Source organism: Miniopterus schreibersii (assembly GCF_964146895.1).
Source record: "Miniopterus schreibersii genome assembly, chromosome: 8".
NCBI classification, from domain to species: Eukaryota; Metazoa; Chordata; class Mammalia; order Chiroptera; family Miniopteridae; genus Miniopterus; species Miniopterus schreibersii.
This window is the reverse complement of record NC_138109.1, coordinates 53897379-53918663: the sequence shown is the minus strand read 5'-3', so window position 1 is coordinate 53918663 and position 21285 is coordinate 53897379. Positions and strand designations below refer to the sequence as shown.

Here is a 21285-nt window from a genome sequence, read left to right as displayed (position 1 = left end):
AACAAACAGTAGTATGTATAGCTTGTTTTTACTGGTCTTTTAACAGTTCACTTGCTCTGAAGCCTGTGTTAATTTTAATCAGAGTCGCATGTGAATGTTTTAGGAACAACTGGAAACCTCCAGGAGAGAAATGATTGGGCTTCAGGAAAGAGACAGACAGTTACAATGCAAGAACCGGAATTTGCATCAGTTACTAAAAAATGAGAAAGATGAGGTGAGTTGTCAGTTACTGCAGATAAAGTTTAAGTGAATTTTTTAAAAAACAATTTGATATGACCACAAGAGCCACTTCACTTTAAAGCAAGAAAGAACAATTTATTCATCCTGTGTCAAGTTTTGTGGTGGACCTCTGTGTACAATATTAGATCATATGTAACTGAGGTCAGGAACCTTCCCCACAGCCCCCTCTGCCAGGCACATCCATTTGGCTTACATGTTAGTCATAGCTCGTGACAGCCAGTGTCCTTTACCATCCACCCTGGATGCACAGGTACCGTCACTTCTTCTCAGGCACAGACGGGGTGCTTTACATGCAGATCTTTTACTCTCTGCCAAACCCATACTTCATATCTGGCCTGCCTCTTCTTGGATCATCTTAAATACTGACATTGTTCATCCAATCAAGCAATTAATTGATTATTTTAGCACAAGAGTTATTGTTTAAAATGACAAATCCCATTTTAAAATCTCATTTTTGAAGCTAAAGGCATAATTCTAATCTATTTCTGCTTTAATGGTTACTTAGTATATTTGGACCTATAGAGTTAATGCATTTGAAATTATTTTTAAATTTATGTAAGAAGAAACTGTTACGTTTTTATTGCTGTGCAGTTTGATCCCTGACCTTGTGATAACTGTAAAAATATAATACATAATATAATTTCAGTGTTGTATATTTTGTTTTAACTATAATTAAAGACTGTTAGGAGAGTGTATTTCTTTAAGGACCTTGTAGTGACTTATCTTACCGTATTTGGTTATTTAGTAGTATATTTAGTAACTGGTTAATGAATTATCTTAAACCCCAAGGTTGCTTATATATTTCCTTGAGTTCTTTCTCAGAAAATTTTGACTTGGTCTGTTGATTATCCATAAGTGGTTTGAAGTAGTCCGCCTTCAGTAAGGATCAGTTAAGCATGATCGTCTCCAGCAGATACTAAGAATGCCTGTGTGGAATAGAACTTACTTTCTATTAAGGGCTGCCTGAGAAGCCATAGTAGAAATTAACATTGACCATAGTGCCCGGCATGCAGTAGATACTCAGCAAATGTTTGAACCGGATTCTGCTGTTTGTACTTATTCTAATTTGATAACTGTTTATGGTCAGAGAAAAATGAACCTGTTTACCTGCTCCCATGAACCATGGCTAATTTGCCTTGTCACAGATTGATAAGGAATCAGGTAATTCAAGTCATTCATATAAGGGAGTCACTACAAATGATCAGGTGAATTCGACTTGTTTCAGGTGAAGCTTTAATCACTTTAACACTTCCAAAAATGACTTCTTGGCTTTTCAGTGACCAAGAGCCTATGTGTAAGGTGAAAGGTATAGAACAGTGATTTTCAACTGGCGCACCCCAGGATTTTTAAAGCATGCAACACCTGACTAGTCAGGGGCACTGACCTCTTTTCCCTTAGACTGTCAAATAAAAAAATGACAACAGCCAACACAATAGCTGTCCAGTGTGACTGAATCAAATTGTATTTATTTTTTTGGTCAGATCAGCAAAAAAATTTTTTTTTTTAATTTTTTATTTTTTTGGTGTGCTGCCGAATTTTAGTAATTAGTTTATGTGTGCCATGAAATGAAAAGGGTTGAAAATCACTGGTATAGACGATAATTTAGAAAGTTAGCAACACTGGAAATTTCAGAATTAAAAATTCGATGTGATTCATTTTAATGATACAGTATTTTAAAGAGTGATTTCCAGTAGCTATGGAGAGGGGAGAATCATCTTAGAATTTGAAAACTATTTTATGGGGAAGTGACTGCTAGGACCTCCTTTCTCTTTTGAATTTGTGAGTTTTAACTGGGTCTGTGAATCCCAAAGGGACACATTTGATGGAAATTCTTTTTTCAGGTTCAAAAATTACAGAATATCATTGCAAGTCGAGCTACTCAATATAATCATGACATGAAGAGAAAAGAGCGCGAATATAATAAACTAAAGGAGCGTCTGCATCAACTCGTTATGAACAAGAAGGATAGAAAAATAGGTACGGAGCGGCTGGCGAGGGGGCGAGGGGCTGCGGGGCTGCGGAGCAGCGCCTGTGCTGCGGCGGGAACGCGAAGGCGCCGAGCAGTGGCTCCTGAAGTGTTGTTTTCATGCTTTACACAGTTCTTTAAAGATGGCATATGTCCTATAAACTAGAAATTGAGGCAGCTGATGAATAAAAAGTAGTAATTTTGCTTCGCTTGTTAGTTGCATATAAGAATTGCATTTCTTGTTAACATGACAGGTGTAGGACTAATCTATAGAGAAAAACTAAGCCGGGGACACTTTACTCTTCTATAGTAAAGAATCAATAATATTAAAAAATCAGGATCAGTTTCTAAGTATCAGCTGAAGTATGCTATTGGTTTAATCCTCACTGGAGGATATTTTTTCTATTGATTTTTTAGAGGGAGTGGAAGGGGGAGGGTGGGGGGAGAGAGAGAAACATCTATGTGAGAGACACATTGATTGGTTGCCTCCCACACGTCCCAACTAGGGCCAGGGATCGAACCTTCAACCCAGGTACATGCCCTTGACCGGGAAGCCAACCCATGACCCCTCGGTGCGCAGGCTGACACTAACCACTGAGCCACATGAGCCAGAGCAACAGAAGTGTGTTTTTGAGAAAATTGTTTATCAGACCAATAATTTGTTAGAGTTCCTTTAAGTTGATTGTGCATTTTAAAAAATACATATATTGATTTCAGAGAGAGGAAGGGAGAGGGAGAGAGAGATAGAAACGTCAATGATGAGTCATTGACTGGCTGCCTCCTGCACGCCCCCTGCTGGGGATCGAGTCCACAACCTGGGCATGTGCCCTGACCGGGAATCTAACCGTGATCTCTTGGATCATATACCAGGTTGACTTATGTCCCTGGTGTGTCATAGAGTGTATTAGGGTTTTAAATACTTAAACATGTATGGTGAGAATTGGTTTTGTTTTGTGTGTTCTTATTTGTAGCTATGGAAGTTTTAAATTATGTGGGGAGAGCTGATGGAAAAAGAGGATCTTGGAGGACTGGTAAAAGTGAAGCTAGGTAAGGTCCAATTAAATTGATAAATTTAATCAGAGTTTTATTTTTATACTGTATTTTCATACTGACAGTTTTTTTTTTCAGGAATGAAGATGAAATGTATAAAATTCTCTTGAATGATTATGAATATCGTCAGAAACAGATCCTAATGGAAAATGCTGAGCTTAAGAAGGTTCTTCAGCAAATGAAAAAGGAAATGATTTCTCTTCTTTCTCCCCAAAAGCAGAAACCTAGAGAGAGAGCAGACGATAGCACAGGAACTGTAAGTGGCTCTCTCATAAGTCTTCACGTTGCTACTTAGAACAGTTGAAACACTAGACAGGTATTGTTAGTGGGGACACTATTGGTATTTTGGACAGGACACTCTCTGCTAGGCTACCCCGGTCACTGTGACAACCAAAAAAATGTTCCTCTGCTCCTTGGCATGTCCTGGGAAATGATGGAAATTATTTTCTGAGTACTTAATCTGTGCCAAACAGTGTGATAAGCACTTTTATAAGCATTGTGTCATTTCATTCTTATAATTTGATGCTTTCGATACTATAATTATCCACATTTTATAGATGAAGGCACCTGAGGCACAATAGTTAGCCCAGTATCACACATGACAGAGTCAGGATTTGAATCCAGGTCTGTCCTACTCCAGAGTTTATGTTTTAACCACGGTGCCAAATAATCTTTGAGTATTTTAAGTATTGTGTACTTATGCAGGCTCCACTTTTCAGAGAGTGGAACCTTTGTTAACATTAGGAACCAAATAATCATTCAGTTCATAATAAATTAATTGAGTGTTCATTATGTTCTAGCCCCTGGAAAGAAAATGCTAAAATGAATTAGACTTTTCCCGTTGTCTTTGTTTGGACTGCTATAACAAAGTACCATAGACTGGTTTATAAATAACAGAAATTTATTTATCGCTGTTCTGGAGCCAGGAAGTCCAAAATCAGGGTGCCACCAGATTCGCTGCCTGGTGAGGGCCCTCCTCTTGGTTGCAGATTGCTGACTACTTATTGAATTCACACATGGTGGAAATAGGGCCAGAGAGCTTACTGGTCCTTTTTATAGAGGCACTCATCTCATTCATGAGGGCGCTACTCATGACCTAATCACCCCCCAAAGGCCCCACCTCCTGATACCATCCCACTGGGGGTTAGAATTTCAACATGAATTTTGAGGGAGCACAACATTCAGTCCATTGCATCTGCAAGAAACTCTTTTTGCCGGGCCGGGCGTGGCTCCATGCCTAGGATCCAGGAGATGGGGGTTCGATTCCCGGTCAGGGCACAAGCCTGGGTTGTGGGCTAGGCAGCTGATCAATGACTCTCTCATCATTGATGTTTCCATCTCTCTCTCTCCCCCTCGTTTTCTCTCTCTGAAATCAATAAAGATATGTTTAAAAAAAAAAAAAAAGAAGAAGCTCTTTTTGGGAGAGAGACACATGTAGAGAAGTTACAATTCTATAATTATTATAGGGCTATAATAGGGTGGTGAAGTGTGTAAAACTAAACAGTTATGGCAATGAAGGAAGCCATCACAGAGCAAGTGACATTTGGGTTGGCTCTTAAAAAAATGAGTGGGTGTTTTTGAGGTAGGAAGCATGGGAAAGCATTTGACGAAGGGAGAATAGTAATGTGCAACGATCTGAAAAAAAAACAAGTCACATAATGGTGAAAAGTTCTCTTAATTTAATTGCTTTACATAGAAGTTTAAATTCTGAATTCAAGATCCGTGACTAAAATCTGAAAATAACAATGCTGATAGAAAGTGCTAATTACTGGCCAGTCACCAGAACGTGTTTTTGTATACCCTCCTTTTTGAAAGTTTGCCTTACGCCACTTTGCTTTTACGAAAAACCTACATTAGTACGGGTTTTCACTAACCAAGAGAAACCCGAAGAGCATTTTCCCTTTTAAATCAGTAGTAATTGCTCCTTCATTTTACCCCATTTCAGTTTATAAAAGGTTCAGAGAGGCTCACTCTACTTTCAGGTATATCGGGGAAACTGGTATTTATTTGTGGTATCACAGATTCGTCCAACCCATAAACCCATCCCACCTCTTGCCTTTTTTTTTCCTTCTTTAAAAACAACATTACCTGAATGTTCTTTTAAACTCCACAATTTGGGGCCTGCTTGACGTCTTATATTTAGTTAACCTTTTCTCCCAAAGTCTCTCTGATCAGTTCTTAACATTTACTAATACCTCTCCAAGATTAGCATAGTTTCTGTTATTTCTGTGGCTGCTTAGTTTTTGGCCCAACCTTTACTAACCTCTCATTACCAGCTTTTAGTCAGAAAAAGTATGTGGTAAATAAATAAAGATCTTTCTCAGATAATTAAATCCCCCCTCTCCCCAGTTACTCAGCCAGCAGTAGTATCTGTGTAATTCATAATTCAAATGTTTAGGTTTGGAGAAACAATCTCTTAAGTATATTTTCTGTTTTTAAAATATCTGTTTCTCTAGATACTTTTTCTGTTAAAATTGAAGTACTTTCCTATGAGTTAATGTCTTGTTAGATTTCATAAAGAAAAATAATATCCAGTTTTATTTTTTAAAATTATACGAGAAAAATAGGATTAACAGTTGCTTTTACTTTGGAGTTTATTTCACCAGCTTATTTAAACAGCCTAAGGTTGGAGACAGGTTGATGTAACTTTGTCTCGATTCTGCCACTTGTCTGTGAGACTTTGGGCAAGTTACCCGACTTCTCTAAGCCTGAGTTTCCCCACATTGTAATGTGATTTGAGGATTAATTAACATATGAAAGCATCAAACACATTAGACAGGTAGTCACTCTTCCTCACACAGCTCCTTGACTCTTGTTGATAACTATATTTGGATTCCGATTCAGGTTTGAAGAGACCTGAATTGGGGAATTTCCACCTCCAATATTAATTGTTTTTTCTCAAGATATTTCTGTTTAAGTTCTGGGTCATATATGCTTAAGATACAGCACAGAAATGATTTTGATAAGTATTTGGTGATCTGCTCACTTCTGCTTGAGTATCTAAAGCCATGTTAAGATTCCAGTCTTTTCCTCTCTTGTAGGTTTTCTCTGATGCTGAAGAAGATCCGGGGGAGCTGGGTAGAGAGAGTATGTGGGACCTTTCCTGTGAAACTGTGAGAGAGCAGCTTACAAACAGCATCAGAAAACAGTGGAGAATTTTGAAAAGTCACGTAGAAAAACTTGATAACCAAGGTACCTACTGCCTAAATGCATGCATATGAGTAGTGACACTCAGTAAACTTACTTTTCAGTCACTTAAAAAGCCATGTTATGGGCTCAGGCCTGAAGTACTTTAGCTCAGTTTGGTGGTTTAAAGAGCAAGACTGTGTGCTTCTAGACCAAGGCTTAAATCTCACTGAGAAAATACACCTGGCTCTCAGAGTGAATCTCTGAAAAGAGGACATCATGATTCATGTGCTCTGAATGCACGATGCACCTGGATAAGGTGATCAGTCTCTTACTGAATCTGGAAATCAAGAAATATCAGTCATCATATAGTACAAATATGAACCTTTTACTTATTCTAGATACTTGTATCTAGGTCCTAATAATCCATTTTAATTGTTTTCAAAATAATAGCTGTTAAGTGTTTTTGTGTCAGTTAGGGAATCCATAACAGAATATTCAGGTCTCTGTGTGTAACACTTAACAGTTTGGTGCACATCTTTCTAGACCTTTCTCTCTGTATTTGCAAAATATTTATTTAAAAAAGGACAAAAACCAAAAATTGAATATTTTAGACACCTTTCCTGTCAATACAGATAGTATAGATAGATCTACCTTGATGAATATATCCTTAATATTTTATAATTATTAAAGTTTACATGCTTTTAAATCAAGAAAATTAAATTTCTGCTCAGTAAGTGAAGTCTGTTTTAAAAAAAATTATTCTAAATTGTCAAAAATAACAAATTCAGTTCCAGTTGTCTTCAGTAATAAAGAGCAATCAGCAAAAGTATTATAAGTACCTACATTAGTTTACATGAGATTTTATTGATTGGCGTGAGTCATCATTGTCTGTTAGTAAATAGCAAGCATGTGTGGACTTCCTGTTTGTTGAATTTAATACCGGAGAGCAAGATCTGTAGCAATGCATTGATCTTTGAAAAAGTGTCAGAAGAATATAGTTTATGAAGGCTAATTATATTTCTCTTCTTGACTATAGGTTGTCCATTTTTAATTAGGACATAATCTTGAATAAATATGGATTACAAATTAAATGTTGGCAGTAAAGGTCCACTTGTATGGATATCATTTTTTATAATTCCTTATAGTTGCTTTGCTTTTTAAAATTTTTCAAGTGTTAAAATAATAGCAATTTGATTTTGTTATAGCTTATGAAATTTTTGAAGAGCACAGGGAAATAGCTATCTTTCAGAAAGCCTCTGGGATTCCAGAAGGAGAGAAGTTCTGAGAGCCTTGATTTTTAAATATATGTCCAAAAGACACCATAAACTGAATGGTGACTGTTAAACTTACGTCAACTCACTGCTCTTGTGTTAGTTTCAAAGGTGCACCTAGAAGGTTTTCATGATGAAGACGTAATCTCACGGCAAGACCATGAGGAAGAAACCGAAAAGCTTGAGTTAGAGATTCAGCAGTGTAAGGAAATGATTAAAACTCAGCAGCAACTTCTACAGGTAAGTGTGTTACTTTTTAAACAATTCTTCCTTGAGAATGACCAGAATGTTACTGAACCTTACTGAATTTTTATTCCTTTATTTCATAAGCTGTGTAGTATTTGATATTTGTCTGATCTAAGCTGTTCTCTGCTTCCTAACAGGTAGATTTCATACCATGGCCTAGTGGCCTTTGCCAGTTAGAGTAGAAGCATTTGGGAAAAGACATACATCAGCTGACTCTCTAGTTCTTCCTAATTTCTGTCCGTTCCCTAAAGTTTAACCTGCCTTCCCTTGTTCCATTTCAACTTGGTGGAGAGTTGCAGGGACCCTCTGGAACTTACTATGTCTTCACTCTAATAGCAGCAGCTTGCTACTGCATGTGATGACGATACCACATCCCTGCTGCGAGACTGTTATTTGTTGGAAGAAAAGGAGCGCCTCAAAGAAGAGTGGTCACTATTTAAAGAGCAAAAAAAGAATTTTGAGAAAGAAAGACGAAGCTTTACGGAAGCCGCCATTCGCCTGGGATTGGAGGTATTTTAAACAATTGGCTTTCCTTGTAGAGCTTTTGAGAACTGTGGGAGGCCTCAGTAGAATGCATCTAAGTTCTGTGTCAAGTGTTTAGCTTCACAACCGAGAGCTCTTTTGGGCATATGTCATCTATCCATGTGTGTAGGTGTGGTGTCAGAAGAGCATGCTTGTAGTTTTGTTTTTAAAAAGGAAGTGTGGTGAAGAGTACAGTTCTCCCTCTTTCCAGTCCCTCACCCAGGGATGTGTGCCTCACCAGTGAAGTTTGGACTGTTGTGTATGCACTTCTACAGCTTGCTTTTTTTACTTAGCGGTGTATTACCTACACATTTCCCTTTCAAAAATTATAGAAGTAATGTCAGGACATGGTGTAAAAATAAAATCAACCCATACAAAAAGCTACAAAGTGAGACAGTGTCATCCTTTCTTATCATCAGTTTCATTCCTCAGAGGTAACCACTGTCACAAGTTTCTGTTTATCGTTCTTCTGGAAAGTATTATTCTAACTTTAATATGTTTCAATGTTGTTGTTTTCTTTTTGTGTTTTGTGTTACAATAAAACTTTATTTACAAAAGCAGGGGATAGTCAGACTAGTTTGCAGCCCCTGCCTTTCCTGCCTCCTTAAATAAGAAGATACTACTTAAGTATTTTCTGTTTCTCAATGCAAACATCAATATACGTATTAGAAAATTTATAAATTATTTATAAACCAAAAAAAAGGTTGAAATAAAAATCACCTATATTCTGCCACCCAGAGATTAGAATGTACACTTTGATGAATATTCTTCTGGTAGAAAGATGTTCTTTTTGTGTGTGTGATGGAAAAAATAAAATGAAAACGTATGATTAAAATCAAATATTACAACACACACAAAAAACATTTTTCTTGATGCCAGTCTATTGATTGCCTGCTGTGAAAGACAAGGCATTTAATGCCCCTATCTTACCTACCATCTACACTGTTCCTCACTACATCTGGTTTCTTCATAACATTGTTACTTTTTAAATTACTTTTTATTTTAAATTGTTTTTTCTGGTTAACCAGCAAAGTAGAAGCATTAAACATTTACTCAAAGTATTAGCTTATCCTTGCAATGAAAGATGACATTCTACTAGTTATACTTGTTCCACTTCTCTTGCTTCTGTACTTCCCAAATTTTGTGATATTATTTTCATTGTCAAGTGTTATCACATTTATATTCTGTCCTGTAATATAATCCAGGTGTAAGTACTTTGTGTAAGGTTGAGACTTAAAAATCGAAAACCAGGAAAGAACATTGATAACATCACAATTATGTAAATATTATTCATTTTATAACCAAGTAATATGTTTGGACACATAGAAGATATTCTGTGTCATTAAGATTGCCACCTGGAAGAGAATCTTCTGTGTACCACTGTGGAGTGAATTCTTTGACTTTCTTTGAAGCTTCTTTTAGGATTTCCTGACTCAGATTCAGTGTCGTGTTTCTTATACCTCACGCTGCCCTCTTTCTTAGGTTCCTTTTTCAATATGCTGTATTAGCTTATTCAGTTTCTCATAAGTAGTGTGTGAGTGAAAATATTTTGAATTCTGGAATGTACAAAAATGTATTCATACTTTATTAGTTTGACTGGATATGGGAGTTAGGTTCCAGCTTTTCTCCTTGAAACTTTGAAAAAGTGATTCCATTTCTTCTTGTATGTGGTTTTGCTAATGAGAAACCTGACTACAATATAACCTAGAATACTTTGTAAATACCCTGTGTTTTGTTTCCCCCCACCCTGCTCTCTGGAAGCTTTTGGAATTTTATATTCGTAAAGTTCTGAAATTTTACTAGAACCTGTACATGGCTCCTTTTAGCCTGAAGATACGGTATATTTCTTTAGGGAAATTTTCTTCTGTATTTTTCCTCCTCTGACTTCTCTCACATTGGGAACTTCTTTTAAACAGATGTTTGGCCTTCTGACTGTATCTATAGATTGACTTCATGTTCTGAATTTGGGGATATTCTCTCACCTTATCTTGTGCATCAGCAACCTGGTCTCCAGCAAGGCCAGTTTTCTTATTCAGTTCATCCACTGAGCTTTTATTTCAGAGTTTATCTTCTAAGTTTTTAATGTCTTTATATTTTGCTTTTCTTTATATAGCATTGTATTTTATAGGTGTTCATAAATCTGTCTGATAATTTGTATTACAGTTTTTAAAAAATATTTTTTCTATCTTGAACTGTTATCCAGGATCAGTTCTCTTTATCTTGGCCTTTCTTCTCTTATACTGTTGGTTTTCTTCAGTGTGTGGTGATGCATGGTTTTGTATTAATATTTATGAGTGAAAGACTGTATGTTGGTTATTTTAAAAAGCTAACATGGATTTTCTCCATGATTGTGAAAGTAATTTCCTCAGTAGCTATATTTCTCAGGAAACAAAAACAATTTGTTTATAAAACAGCATTTTCTCTGTTTTATAGGATCACCTCTGTTTCTGAGCCCATATCCCCCACCCTACTCCAAGAGATACTCTTGCTACTTTGCATATCACTCCCAGTTCTCTGCGTGGGAATCTCTCTGCCTCTGGTCCCTGGGGGACCGTAGGGCTAGTGAGGGGTGGGAAGGAAGGAAGGACTAGAAACCTGAGGGCTGGGGGAGAAATCCATTTAGGAATCATCAGCTGTGCAGAAGGGGGAGGTTTGACATATGCCCCCTTGTGGTTTAGTGGTGCTGCTGGTACTAGTAGATGGAGAATGACAGCAATGCTTGGTAAATGACAGCAATGCCTTACCTTCTTTTTTTATGTGATTAATTTACAATGGGGCATTTTCCTGTTGTTTGTGATTTTATATTTATATTTATAATGTTCGGTATGTTCAAAAGTTATGCTAATATTCTCTATGTTTAAGTAATGCTAATATGCTATTTTTTTTTTTTTTTTGCATTGTCCATTTGAAATTATTCAAAATTGATGTGAAAAAATGATTAGTTGGTTTATTAGGTGAAATGGGTGACTTTTTATTTTTTAAGCAATTTTCTTAAATGAAATTTTTCTTAGTTTTCTAGGTTAATTCATTTGACTTAAGAAATATATATGTAGGATAGCCAGAAGAGAAACACAAATAGCTAGAGAAGTCATGTGAAATGACAGCTGTGTGAATGTTCAAATATTGATCAGTGTCTCTTGGGTTTGCCTGTTATGGTAGAGAAAGGCATTTGAGGAAGAAAGAGCCAGCTGGTTAAAGCAGCAATTCTTAAACATGACTACCTTTGACCACCAGAATTCAGAAAATGTGAGACTTTCCAGTGCCTTCTCAGGAAGTGAGTATTTCATAAACTCTTTAATCTGAAAATGCATGTAAATAAAATAGTATAAATTATTAATATAAAACTTTGGAGAGGATCAGTAAGAGCTTTCTAATTGGAACCAAAAAAATCAACTTTAATATTTTATTTGCCATAGTCAAAATGGGAATGACAGGAAGACTGTGTATACCAGAGACAATTTATGTTGTGTAATAATGTCAAGTTTTTGAAAACTTACAAAGCAGAAGTATTTTTAAAACGATCCTTCTGAATGTTTGTGACAAAGGTTACAGGATGAGCTAGACTAGAGTTCTGTCTCAGCCCTTACTCAGGACTGCGAGGGCTTCCTCACAGTTAATCGCCTTCACTATGTTTAATACTCACCATATGTACTGTCTCCTTTTGCCCACAGGTTCTGATCGGGACAATCTTACAGTGCACTCAAGGCCACGGCAGAAGCCCTTCAGGGTGTCTGGCGGGTCTCCAGTTTGTACCTCTAAACTGACGAAATCTCTTCCTGCTTCTCCTTCGACTTCAGACTTTTGCCAGACGCGTTCCTGTGTGTCTGAACATAGGTACTGGTGTATAGGTCATCTCTTGCATACGTAACATTGCTAGGGTTGCATTGCTAAGGAAAAGTTGGTGTGTTTATAGTATTAGCAACAGTAGAGGCTCTTGAGATGAATCCAATAGATTGATTCATTTATTATGCAAATACTAATTGGGTATCCATTATCTATAGACAACTGTTAGGTATTGGGAATACAGTTGTGAACAAGGCAGATCTAATCCCTGTCTTCTGGGAGCTAAATGATATAATGTGATTCTTTTTATTTCACATCTAAAATACAATTTTAAATATAGTGTCATTTACAGGAATCACTTATTATTTTAAGTACTTTGATTTTATTAACTAGAAGGGTATTGTTTTGACAGTCTTTGTAAAGGACGTATTTTAGAGTTTTTTTTACTGAGCCCATTTCATTGGTGTTGAAGGGCAGAGCACTAGGGAAGCCTGCTCATCTTGACTGGAAAAGAGGGCCTGTGCCCAAGGATGACGGGGCCCAGCACTGGCTCCCCAACCCAGGAAAACCATGTATGGCTCTGAACTGCTGCATTTCGGTATATTCCCCTGTCTCCAGGTGTTAAAACATTTTCTAAGATATAATATCAATTCTCTGCCTCATAGCCTATTCCAGGATTAGCTTTGAACTAAGCAGTTAGACCATTGCTAGTGATACAGAGAAACAGAAAAGAGCTAAGGCTGAGTGGGACAGTGTGCTGATGATTGCTGTCCTTTGAAAGGAGGTGACAGTGACCTGAGAGCCTGCCAGTTTGTCGGTGCCTTAGAAAGCAGGAGCCAGCCTGCAGCCACTTGGCCTGTTGTAGTGAGAGGCTGGTGTGGAATAAAGTGTTGAAGAAGCCAGCCAGCCCTCGGACCAAGAATTGTTAAGTAGATGAATTTAAAACAATATGAAGCTTTTAAAAAGGACAAGACCCTCTAACTTATAGTTGACTTTTGAAAGGATTAGGACTCTAAGTAAATATTAGAGGTAAAGAAGAACTGGGGGAAGGCCCCTCCAGGCAAGTGTAGGGACCCTGAAGTAGGGACTCTGGTATGCTTGTGGGTGGTGAGTGTAGTTAGCAAGCAAGACCAAGAGGTGGCAGGGGGTGTGGGGAGCACATCCTTTAAGGCCCTGGATGAGTAGATTGGGGTTAAAACGTTATTATGTATAAGTTCAAATATATGTAAATTTAGAGAGAATAGGAACAGGAAACCCTGTGTGCCCATCACCCTGCTTCAGCATTTGTCAACTCATGATATTGTTCACATCAACCCCACTCTGCTGTCCCCCCACATACACTTGAGATTTCATTTATAAAATAGTTTAGTCTGTATTGGTAGGTCAGATATTATTCTAAGGGCAGTGCAAAAGCATTGGAGACTTTTAAGCAGGAGACTGAAAAAAAAAATTAAGTTTTAAAAAGGTTACTCCATATTTACGTAGGAAATATTCTGGGAGCCAGAAATATAAGCCAAGAGACTCAGGAGGCATTAGTGGAGCGGAGGTGAGAGATGATGCTACTGTGGGCGAGGGTCAGATCCTGAGGGTAGAGATGTTTGGGTTTAGGACATATTCTGCAGTTAGAGCCAGTAGGCTGACTGACAGGTTGAGTGTGAGAAGTGAAAGTTTATTTAATGTATAATAAATAAATAAAATGTAAGATCAGAGTATTTTCTTATATAGAATGTTATTGAAACACCCAAATTTGACCAATCAAATCTATGTATATAAATTTAGACATAAACCCTAGTAACCATTTACAAATAATGCATTTTGTATCTAAAAGAGAATATGGCGTAGTTGCCTCAATTATTTTTACATATTTAAAATTTTTACCTTTTTAATTAATTATTTTTAGTTGTGAAATATTTGATGTAAATATTTCTTGAAGACACTATTTAGTGTTTAATAAAAGTCTGACATTTAGTACTATATCATAAGGTGGTGTGAAATTGTCAGTATATGTTAAAGCACTTAAAACAGTACTTGGGCCATTGTAAACCTTTGGTTTACAGGCTATAAAAATAAAAATATATGTAAACATAAATAGATTATAAAATGCTTTTCTGTTTCTTATATTCCAAGATTTTACACTATACGATGACATTAACATAGAAACAGAATTTTGAACTTCAGTTTCATTAAGCTATTCACAGTTGCTGGCCTCGCAGGATAAACCATAGGAAAGAATTTGTAACTAGTTATCAGGAGAGAAGCTGTTGCCGCTTGACGTAGTTCTTGAAATTTTATATTTGGTAAATTTGGGTTTCTGCTCCTGAAGCACCTTGGATCTGGGTTTTGTAATAAGGTTACAGCAGAGTAATCAGGAGTATTTGTGGGTAATTTCTCTAACGTCCTCATTGCTCCTTCGCTGCAGGATGGGATTTTACAGACAGGCTGGGCCTGGGTTCCCTGCGGAGTAACCGCACTGAGTTAGAGAATTGAGTTGGTCACTGACCTTATCCCATCTGAGCTGGCAGGGATTCTGAGGCTGAATTATAAGCAAGCTCCTTTTATTTTTAAAGCTATTTTTAATTATGTTTTTGGTTTAACTTTTTATTATTAAAGCAACATTTTTTTTTTTTTTTAAAGATTACCACATTCTTAGATCAAGTTGCTAAACCAAAGTCAGAAAACATGAACATTTAGGAAAAAAGTTTTTGTGAAAAAAATTATATAAGGTATTCACTTGATAAAAATGTATTATTCATTGGCTCAACCCAGTAAATTTGAAAGTTATCACTTAACTAGATGTCTTTGTTTTGAGGCTGATTGCAGAGCATACCTTTGAGATTGGATGGCAGAAGGTAGGAGCTGTGTCTGTGTTCAGACACTAAGATTGTTATTGCCTGACACAATTAATTGAGCACTGTTGTAAGTGCTTAGTATATGTTAACTCATTTATTTCCTACCCCAACCCTATGAGATAGGTTGTGCTATTATTTCTGTTTTATGGCTGAGGGAGCTGAAGAACAGGGAGGTTTAACTTGCCAAAGGGACATAGTAAGTGGTCCAGCTGGGGCGTGGACTCTGAACCACTTTCGTAGGCACGCATTAACATCTGAGTGGGTGAAGGGGTGGGCAGGGGAAACCGTGGTTGCACAGGTGGATGAGTGCTGACAGAAACCGCAGAGAGATTAGAAATAGTGGCAGAAGGATGGGGATATGGGCAACATTAGCTATGAAAAGCCACATGTTTGCCCGGCCGGGCGTGGCTCAGCGGTTGAGCATCGACCTAGGATCTAGGAGATCGCAGTTAGATTCCCGGTCAGGGCACATGCCCGGGTTGCGGGCTCGCTCCCCAGGAGGCAGCCGATCAATGACTCGCTTATCGATGTTTCTATCTCTTTCTCTCTCCCCCTCTCTCTGAGATCAAGAAAGAGATATTTAAAAAAGAAAACACACATGTTCTCTGTCTGGCTTGGACTTTAGTTGGGCAGCGAGCTCTTTAGAGTTAGAATAAAGAGATAAATAAAATAAATAGGTGGATAAGATAAAAGTGAATAATTAGGCCATTTTGAAACACTTCTTTGTTCTTGGTCAGTGTGTTCTCAAAATATACTCCGCATAGAGCGAGGGAGCGGCCAGCCTGTAGACACTGAGGCGTAGCTGAAGCACAGTTGGAGGAGTGGTCATTCAGATCCACCTTTCTCTCCCCACAGCTCAATCAACGTGCTGAATGTGACCCCTGAAGAGACTAAACCGAGTCAGGCTGGGAGAGAGGGCGCAAGTCAGAAATGGAGTGTGGCATCGAGGCCTGCGTCGCAGGAAGGCTGCTGCGGATGCTCCTTGACCTACACAAATTCTCATGCAGAGAAAGATGACTTACCTTAGACATGCGGACTGGCATTTTTTTCATTAAAATGTCCATCAAATTTCACATCTAAATTGAAACAGGGTGTGTCATAAAGTCAATCATCTCTAATAATTTAAGATGCTCTGAGTTGTTTGTTCGGACTTCCTGTTCTTCCCCCAAAGAACTAAAATGTTAAATCTATTTAAAAGGATATAAAGGTTTGGATATGTATTTTTAGTAACAGGCATCTGGTTCTGTGAATAAAGGAATGTATAGATGTTTGGGTGAAAACAAAAGCACTAGAATGAGTTTCCTCTTAAAGGTATTAAAAATAGCACTTTTAGGAAACTGATTGTTGTCAATGTTTTAATTTTGTCCCATATATAGATGGCATTGAGAGTTTAGCTTTTACTTGAATGTATACTGTAGATTTTTAACAAAGCAAGTTCTATATTTATTATGTTCAGTGTGATTTGAAATTTGCTCTTTCATGTTTTAAATAAAGTGAACTTTATGTATGTTTTGTACATAGATATACATGATTATGTTAAGAGGCTTTAAGATTGAAAAATTTTACAGACCCATGATTATAGTATTTCATGCCAACAAACTTTGTTAGTGGGATTCTGTTTACAGGTGTATTAGAGCCATCGCTGCATTACGTTTAAGAATTTTTTGAACCCATTTGAGCAATAAATACTCAAAAGCTATTCCATGAAGCCAAGTTCTTTAGATAATTAACATTACTAACGTACATTTGTCTGATTTCTACAGCATTATATTTTTTTTATATATGTAGGATATTATTATTTTTCAAAGGAGTGTTGATTATGGGGTAATAGAGGTAAGACAACAAAAGTACCTTTGAATAAAGCAATTTAAAAATATTGGCTCAAGATGTTTGGATAATAGAAGATATTAAGATATTTAAGCTGTTTGGATGGTGATATTTTCTTTACCAGATGGGTACCAGTACTGTACCAGCTGTACCAGCTGAGGCTTTGTATAGTTGTCAGTAATTTTTTAATAATTTTTCAATGAGGTATTTGCCACTAATGTTAAGGAAATCTGACAATGTACAAGCATCGGATGTCATTTTCAGAACTGATTGCATGTTTCTTCATATATGTCATTTATTGATAGTAATGGTAATACGTGCAGACCCAGGCTCTTTCCAGGATTTTCATCAAAAGTTTTAAGTGCCTAACCTTATCTGTCTCTGTATATAGAAGCCTTCACAGATCCCATCCTTGCTGGATATTGTAGTTTAGGTCCATTTTCTAGCAGTTCAGCCACTTACATATACTTGCCCTGTGTGGCTGTTCTATTTAAATTTGTCATGTTTAAAACAAAAAGTACTTTTGTCATTCATTCACTATATATAGTATAACTCTTGGGAATTGTGTTGCAGCAGCCATTCTTTCCGGGTTAATAGGCTATCATTGAGTATCTTATAAGATTAATATAACTACTCATGAGAAATTAACCACATTTATAACCTCAAAAAATCCAGCTCTTGAACAAAAGTAAATTAGTCGCTCACTCCCTTCTGCTCAATGCATGGTCATTTCTTTACCATTTGAAATATTAGAAAATGATACAACATTTCAGAGACAATGCCATATTCCAAAGGAAGAAACAGCTGGGATATAAGTCTTTTGCTATTGAGCAGTAATGTGATCAAAGAAAAACAATAAAAAATACTTAGTCAATGATACATTTGTCAAAAAAATTCCTCCCCAGAGGTTTCCATGATAGACTGCCAGAAATAAACATTCTAATTTTCATAGTAAATCTCTTACTTTAGGGAATATTGCATTCCATGACAATGGATTCCTACAAAGCAGCATCTGTTTTTTGTTGTGTTTCCATTTCAAAATTGGTTGAATTCTCATATTGGAAAGAAAATTCCTTGAGACTTAACCTTAAAATCTAAGGTGTGGAAGGAACAGTAAAATGAAGGCCAGGCTCATTGTACTTTGATAGAAGTCAGCAGAGATCTGCTAGAAGTTGTGTTTTAGTTAACAGTATTAATTAACAGTATTAATTTTGCTGTACTGTGTATCTCACTCCAAAATGATTCTCAGTCACACTAAACTTCCCAGGATGTGGAAACGGCTGCATGTTGGAAAACTGACTCCACACGAAAACTCCTAGGATTTGTTTCCTTTTCCTTTCTAGGTATTTGCAGTGTACGGTACTAATACAGCTGCACTGCAGGCTGGGGTTTCGCTGGGGTACCACAGTGTACTTCAGCCTGAAAGTCCTCCTGGTAACCTTAAATGTTTTCTTGTTTACCAATATGTAAATCTGAAATATTTTGTACTTGAAGTTTGTTTTAACATGACATATCCATTTTGAATTTTCAAAGCATAAGTGGCAAAGAAAATTTAAGAGAAAAACTTTATTTCTTACTCTTAAATTTTGTATCTTCAATTTATGATGAGAAACTTAATAGAAGAATCATGCCAGAAAATATTAAATTTTAACTTAATAAATAGGTATTTTCTTGTAGAAGCAATATATTAAATGTTTACATTCATAGAACAGTCCACAGCAAATTGCTTTCCTCATAGCATAACTAAAATACTATTGTTACTTAGAGTTTCATACCTTACTGGACTTGTCTGTAGGCCTGTGATGACATGATTTCCATGGGAAAATGTATTCCATGGTGCACAGTGAGCAGAGTGAGTGGCCTGGAATCGTCTCGACCACCCCGGGGGGTGGAGCAAGAGAGGTTTTGCAATGTGTGCTCCCCGAACGCTGAGAGAGAGCAAGCCTCTCATGTGATTGCCCTTTTGTAAAAACCTTCCAAGTGTGTTGCCCTAAGTAAATCATGCTCTTATTTCTAGATTGGATTTAAAGTATGGGTCGTGTAAGTCTAGTAAATACACTTTTCCATGTGTTTGTCCTTAATTTTTTTCAATCATGATAAGCATTTATAAAGTACCTGCTGTATGTCAGGACCTATTTCTACATCCTAGCCGATGGGGATCGGAAAGCACACTCCATGCCACTGAGATCTCGGAGTTGAGTGAAAGACCAGCTCTCTAAGTTGTAATAACTAATAAATGCTCTTTAGACATTGTCTGTTAATAAAACTTGGACTGATTGTTCTGCTCCAGGACTTCGTAACAGTGATCTGGCGAGGCTTCCCTTCCAGTTAGTCTTGGCATTATGTCCTATGGAAAGTACTATGGAGTTGATATGTTATTGTTTTGTTTTGCTGCATTTTGTTTTTATTTTGTTTTTAACAAAATACCTGCAAAGCAGTATAAGATTTTCTGCCCACAGAAGAATGTATTGGCTAGTAGACGAAGTATTTACAAAGCTTTGGGCCATGTACATAAGGATAATGAAATAGGTTATTCCAATCATTTTTCTAAACAATGTGTTTTTTCAGGCTGGATGTAAAGTAGAGTGGACTATTGATTAAATTGTTTGATTTATATAAAATCTTCCACTTGACTGGTTAAAATTTATTTTGAAATTTTAACATTTACAGATAACTGATTTTGAGGTGTTAGGAGTTACTGTAGAGCTGGTGATTCATAAATATCTGCAATATTTATATATCTTATGTTCAGAAATATTTATACCCAGTATAATGCGTATTAACACAGTAAGCACATAATATTTGTGAATGAGAAATATAAATTGAAACAAATAGCAAATCACTTCATTGGCATAAACAGACTATAAATTTCAGATCAAAGTCCTAAAACTTTTCCCAGGAGGGTAGGAACTTTTGGGGTATACTTCTAACCCTATATAGCTTGGTTACCTGCACAGAGCATTAGGATGGAATAGGCCATGGTACAAACAAGCACAAAATCGGTATGACTCAATACAAAAGTTTAATTGTTGCTCATGAAATGTTCGACATGGGTTGGGCAGTCTTCCACCGTCCTTATGCCACCTGGAACATGTGGCCCCCAACATCATCAAATTGGAGAAAGAACCTACCGGCAGGTGATGTTGGCTATTAAGGACCCAACTTGAAGAGAGATGGTTTCCACCTTCATGGCTTTGCCAAGAACTTAGGCCTACAGCCCGAGTCTAACTACAAACAAGATGGAGAGAAAATAGCTGTTTGGTGATCAAGGACAGGATTACACGTAGTTCGTGCTTGATAGTTCATCCATTCAGTTACTTATTTAAAAAACAGTATTAAATAAATAAAAAACAGTATTCTGTGCAAAGGACTTGTTGCTGATTAAAGGCTTCAAATATTAATTTTTATAAGGAATGTATTTGAGTCCTCTAACCTTTTCATAATATGAAATTTTAAAATGTTCACATGCTGGTTTTACAGTTACTAAAATACAGTGCACAGAACACATTTTCTTTTGTGTGTTACCATGTGAGAGATTATTATTAAGCATGTTTTTAGAGCTGGTAACAGACTCACGTTAAGCGATGAACCTAAGGTCACATAACTAATAAGTGATAAAATCACAACTTAAAAACCGAGATCTTGTGATTTCTAAATTTCCAACTTATTCCAGACTGCCACCGTGCCTTTCCGTATGGCTTCTTAAGTGCAATTGTTCCATTCTTAACCCCTAATCGGCCACCTTATCATCTACACCAAAGGTACTTACTCTTTATTTGGTCCATGTGAGAAACTACCTTGTTTTATGATGGTTACTGTGGCAATCCCATGCAGAATTGGACCTAAGCTTTTAAAGATTAGGGCATTAAGGCTATCATTGAAATAGTTTAATAGCAAATAATACTCAATACTGAGTGATCCAAGATACACCTGGCTAGCCTACTTTTTCTGCCTTGTCTTGGCAAGGTTAGTGTGCGCACCATGTCCCTCTGTGACTAGAGGTGACCAGAAACACTTTTGTCCAAAGGTCCGGTAGCTTTTTGCAGATATTTCATCATGAAAAATTAAAAAGTAGTGGAATTAAGTAATGTATTTGAATATTTTTACTCAATTTAAAAAGAGCAACAGTTTGCAGGACAGGTGAGATTTTCTGGTCACTCTGCTGCATCTGCAATAAGATGATCCATTTTCTTATTTCCCGTCTGTAAGACAGTTTCATTCCTGGTTACAGGTCTCCATTTTTTTTTTTTTTTTTAAGTCACTGATGAAATTTTTGAGTGCTGTGCCCCGAAATCTGTTTCCTCCACATTCTGTGGTTTTTATTGTGCAATTTTGCACAACATGGTAATTGTTGGGAGAGCATTTGTATGAAAGCTGAACTGATGAGAAAGAGTAGCCTTGC

General features: G+C 36.9%; 1 protein-coding gene across 4 annotated transcripts in view; it reads left to right on the top strand.

The window, feature by feature from the left end:
- SSX2IP (SSX family member 2 interacting protein) overlaps positions 1-19507 on the top strand; it is a 40068-nt gene extending 20561 nt beyond the window's left edge. For 2 of the 4 annotated variants that reach the window (XM_081146251.1, XM_081146250.1), the window contains exons 5-14: positions 104-214; positions 2082-2217; positions 3178-3253; positions 3335-3512; positions 6298-6448; positions 7760-7896; positions 8242-8412; positions 11584-11698; positions 12096-12258; positions 15912-19507. In XM_081146251.1, coding sequence (XP_081002377.1) covers positions 104-214; positions 2082-2217; positions 3178-3253; positions 3335-3512; positions 6298-6448; positions 7760-7896; positions 8242-8412; positions 11584-11698; positions 12096-12258; positions 15912-16083 — 1410 coding nt within the window. In that variant the 3' untranslated portion in view covers positions 16084-19507. Of the gene's footprint in view, positions 1-103; positions 215-2081; positions 2218-3177; positions 3254-3334; positions 3513-6297; positions 6449-7759; positions 7897-8238; positions 8413-11583; positions 11699-12095; positions 12259-15911 lie in introns of all 4 variants that reach the window. The other 2 variants (XM_081146249.1, XM_081146252.1) reach the window with 1 other exon arrangement.
- Positions 19508-21285: the final 1778 nt, after the last annotated feature.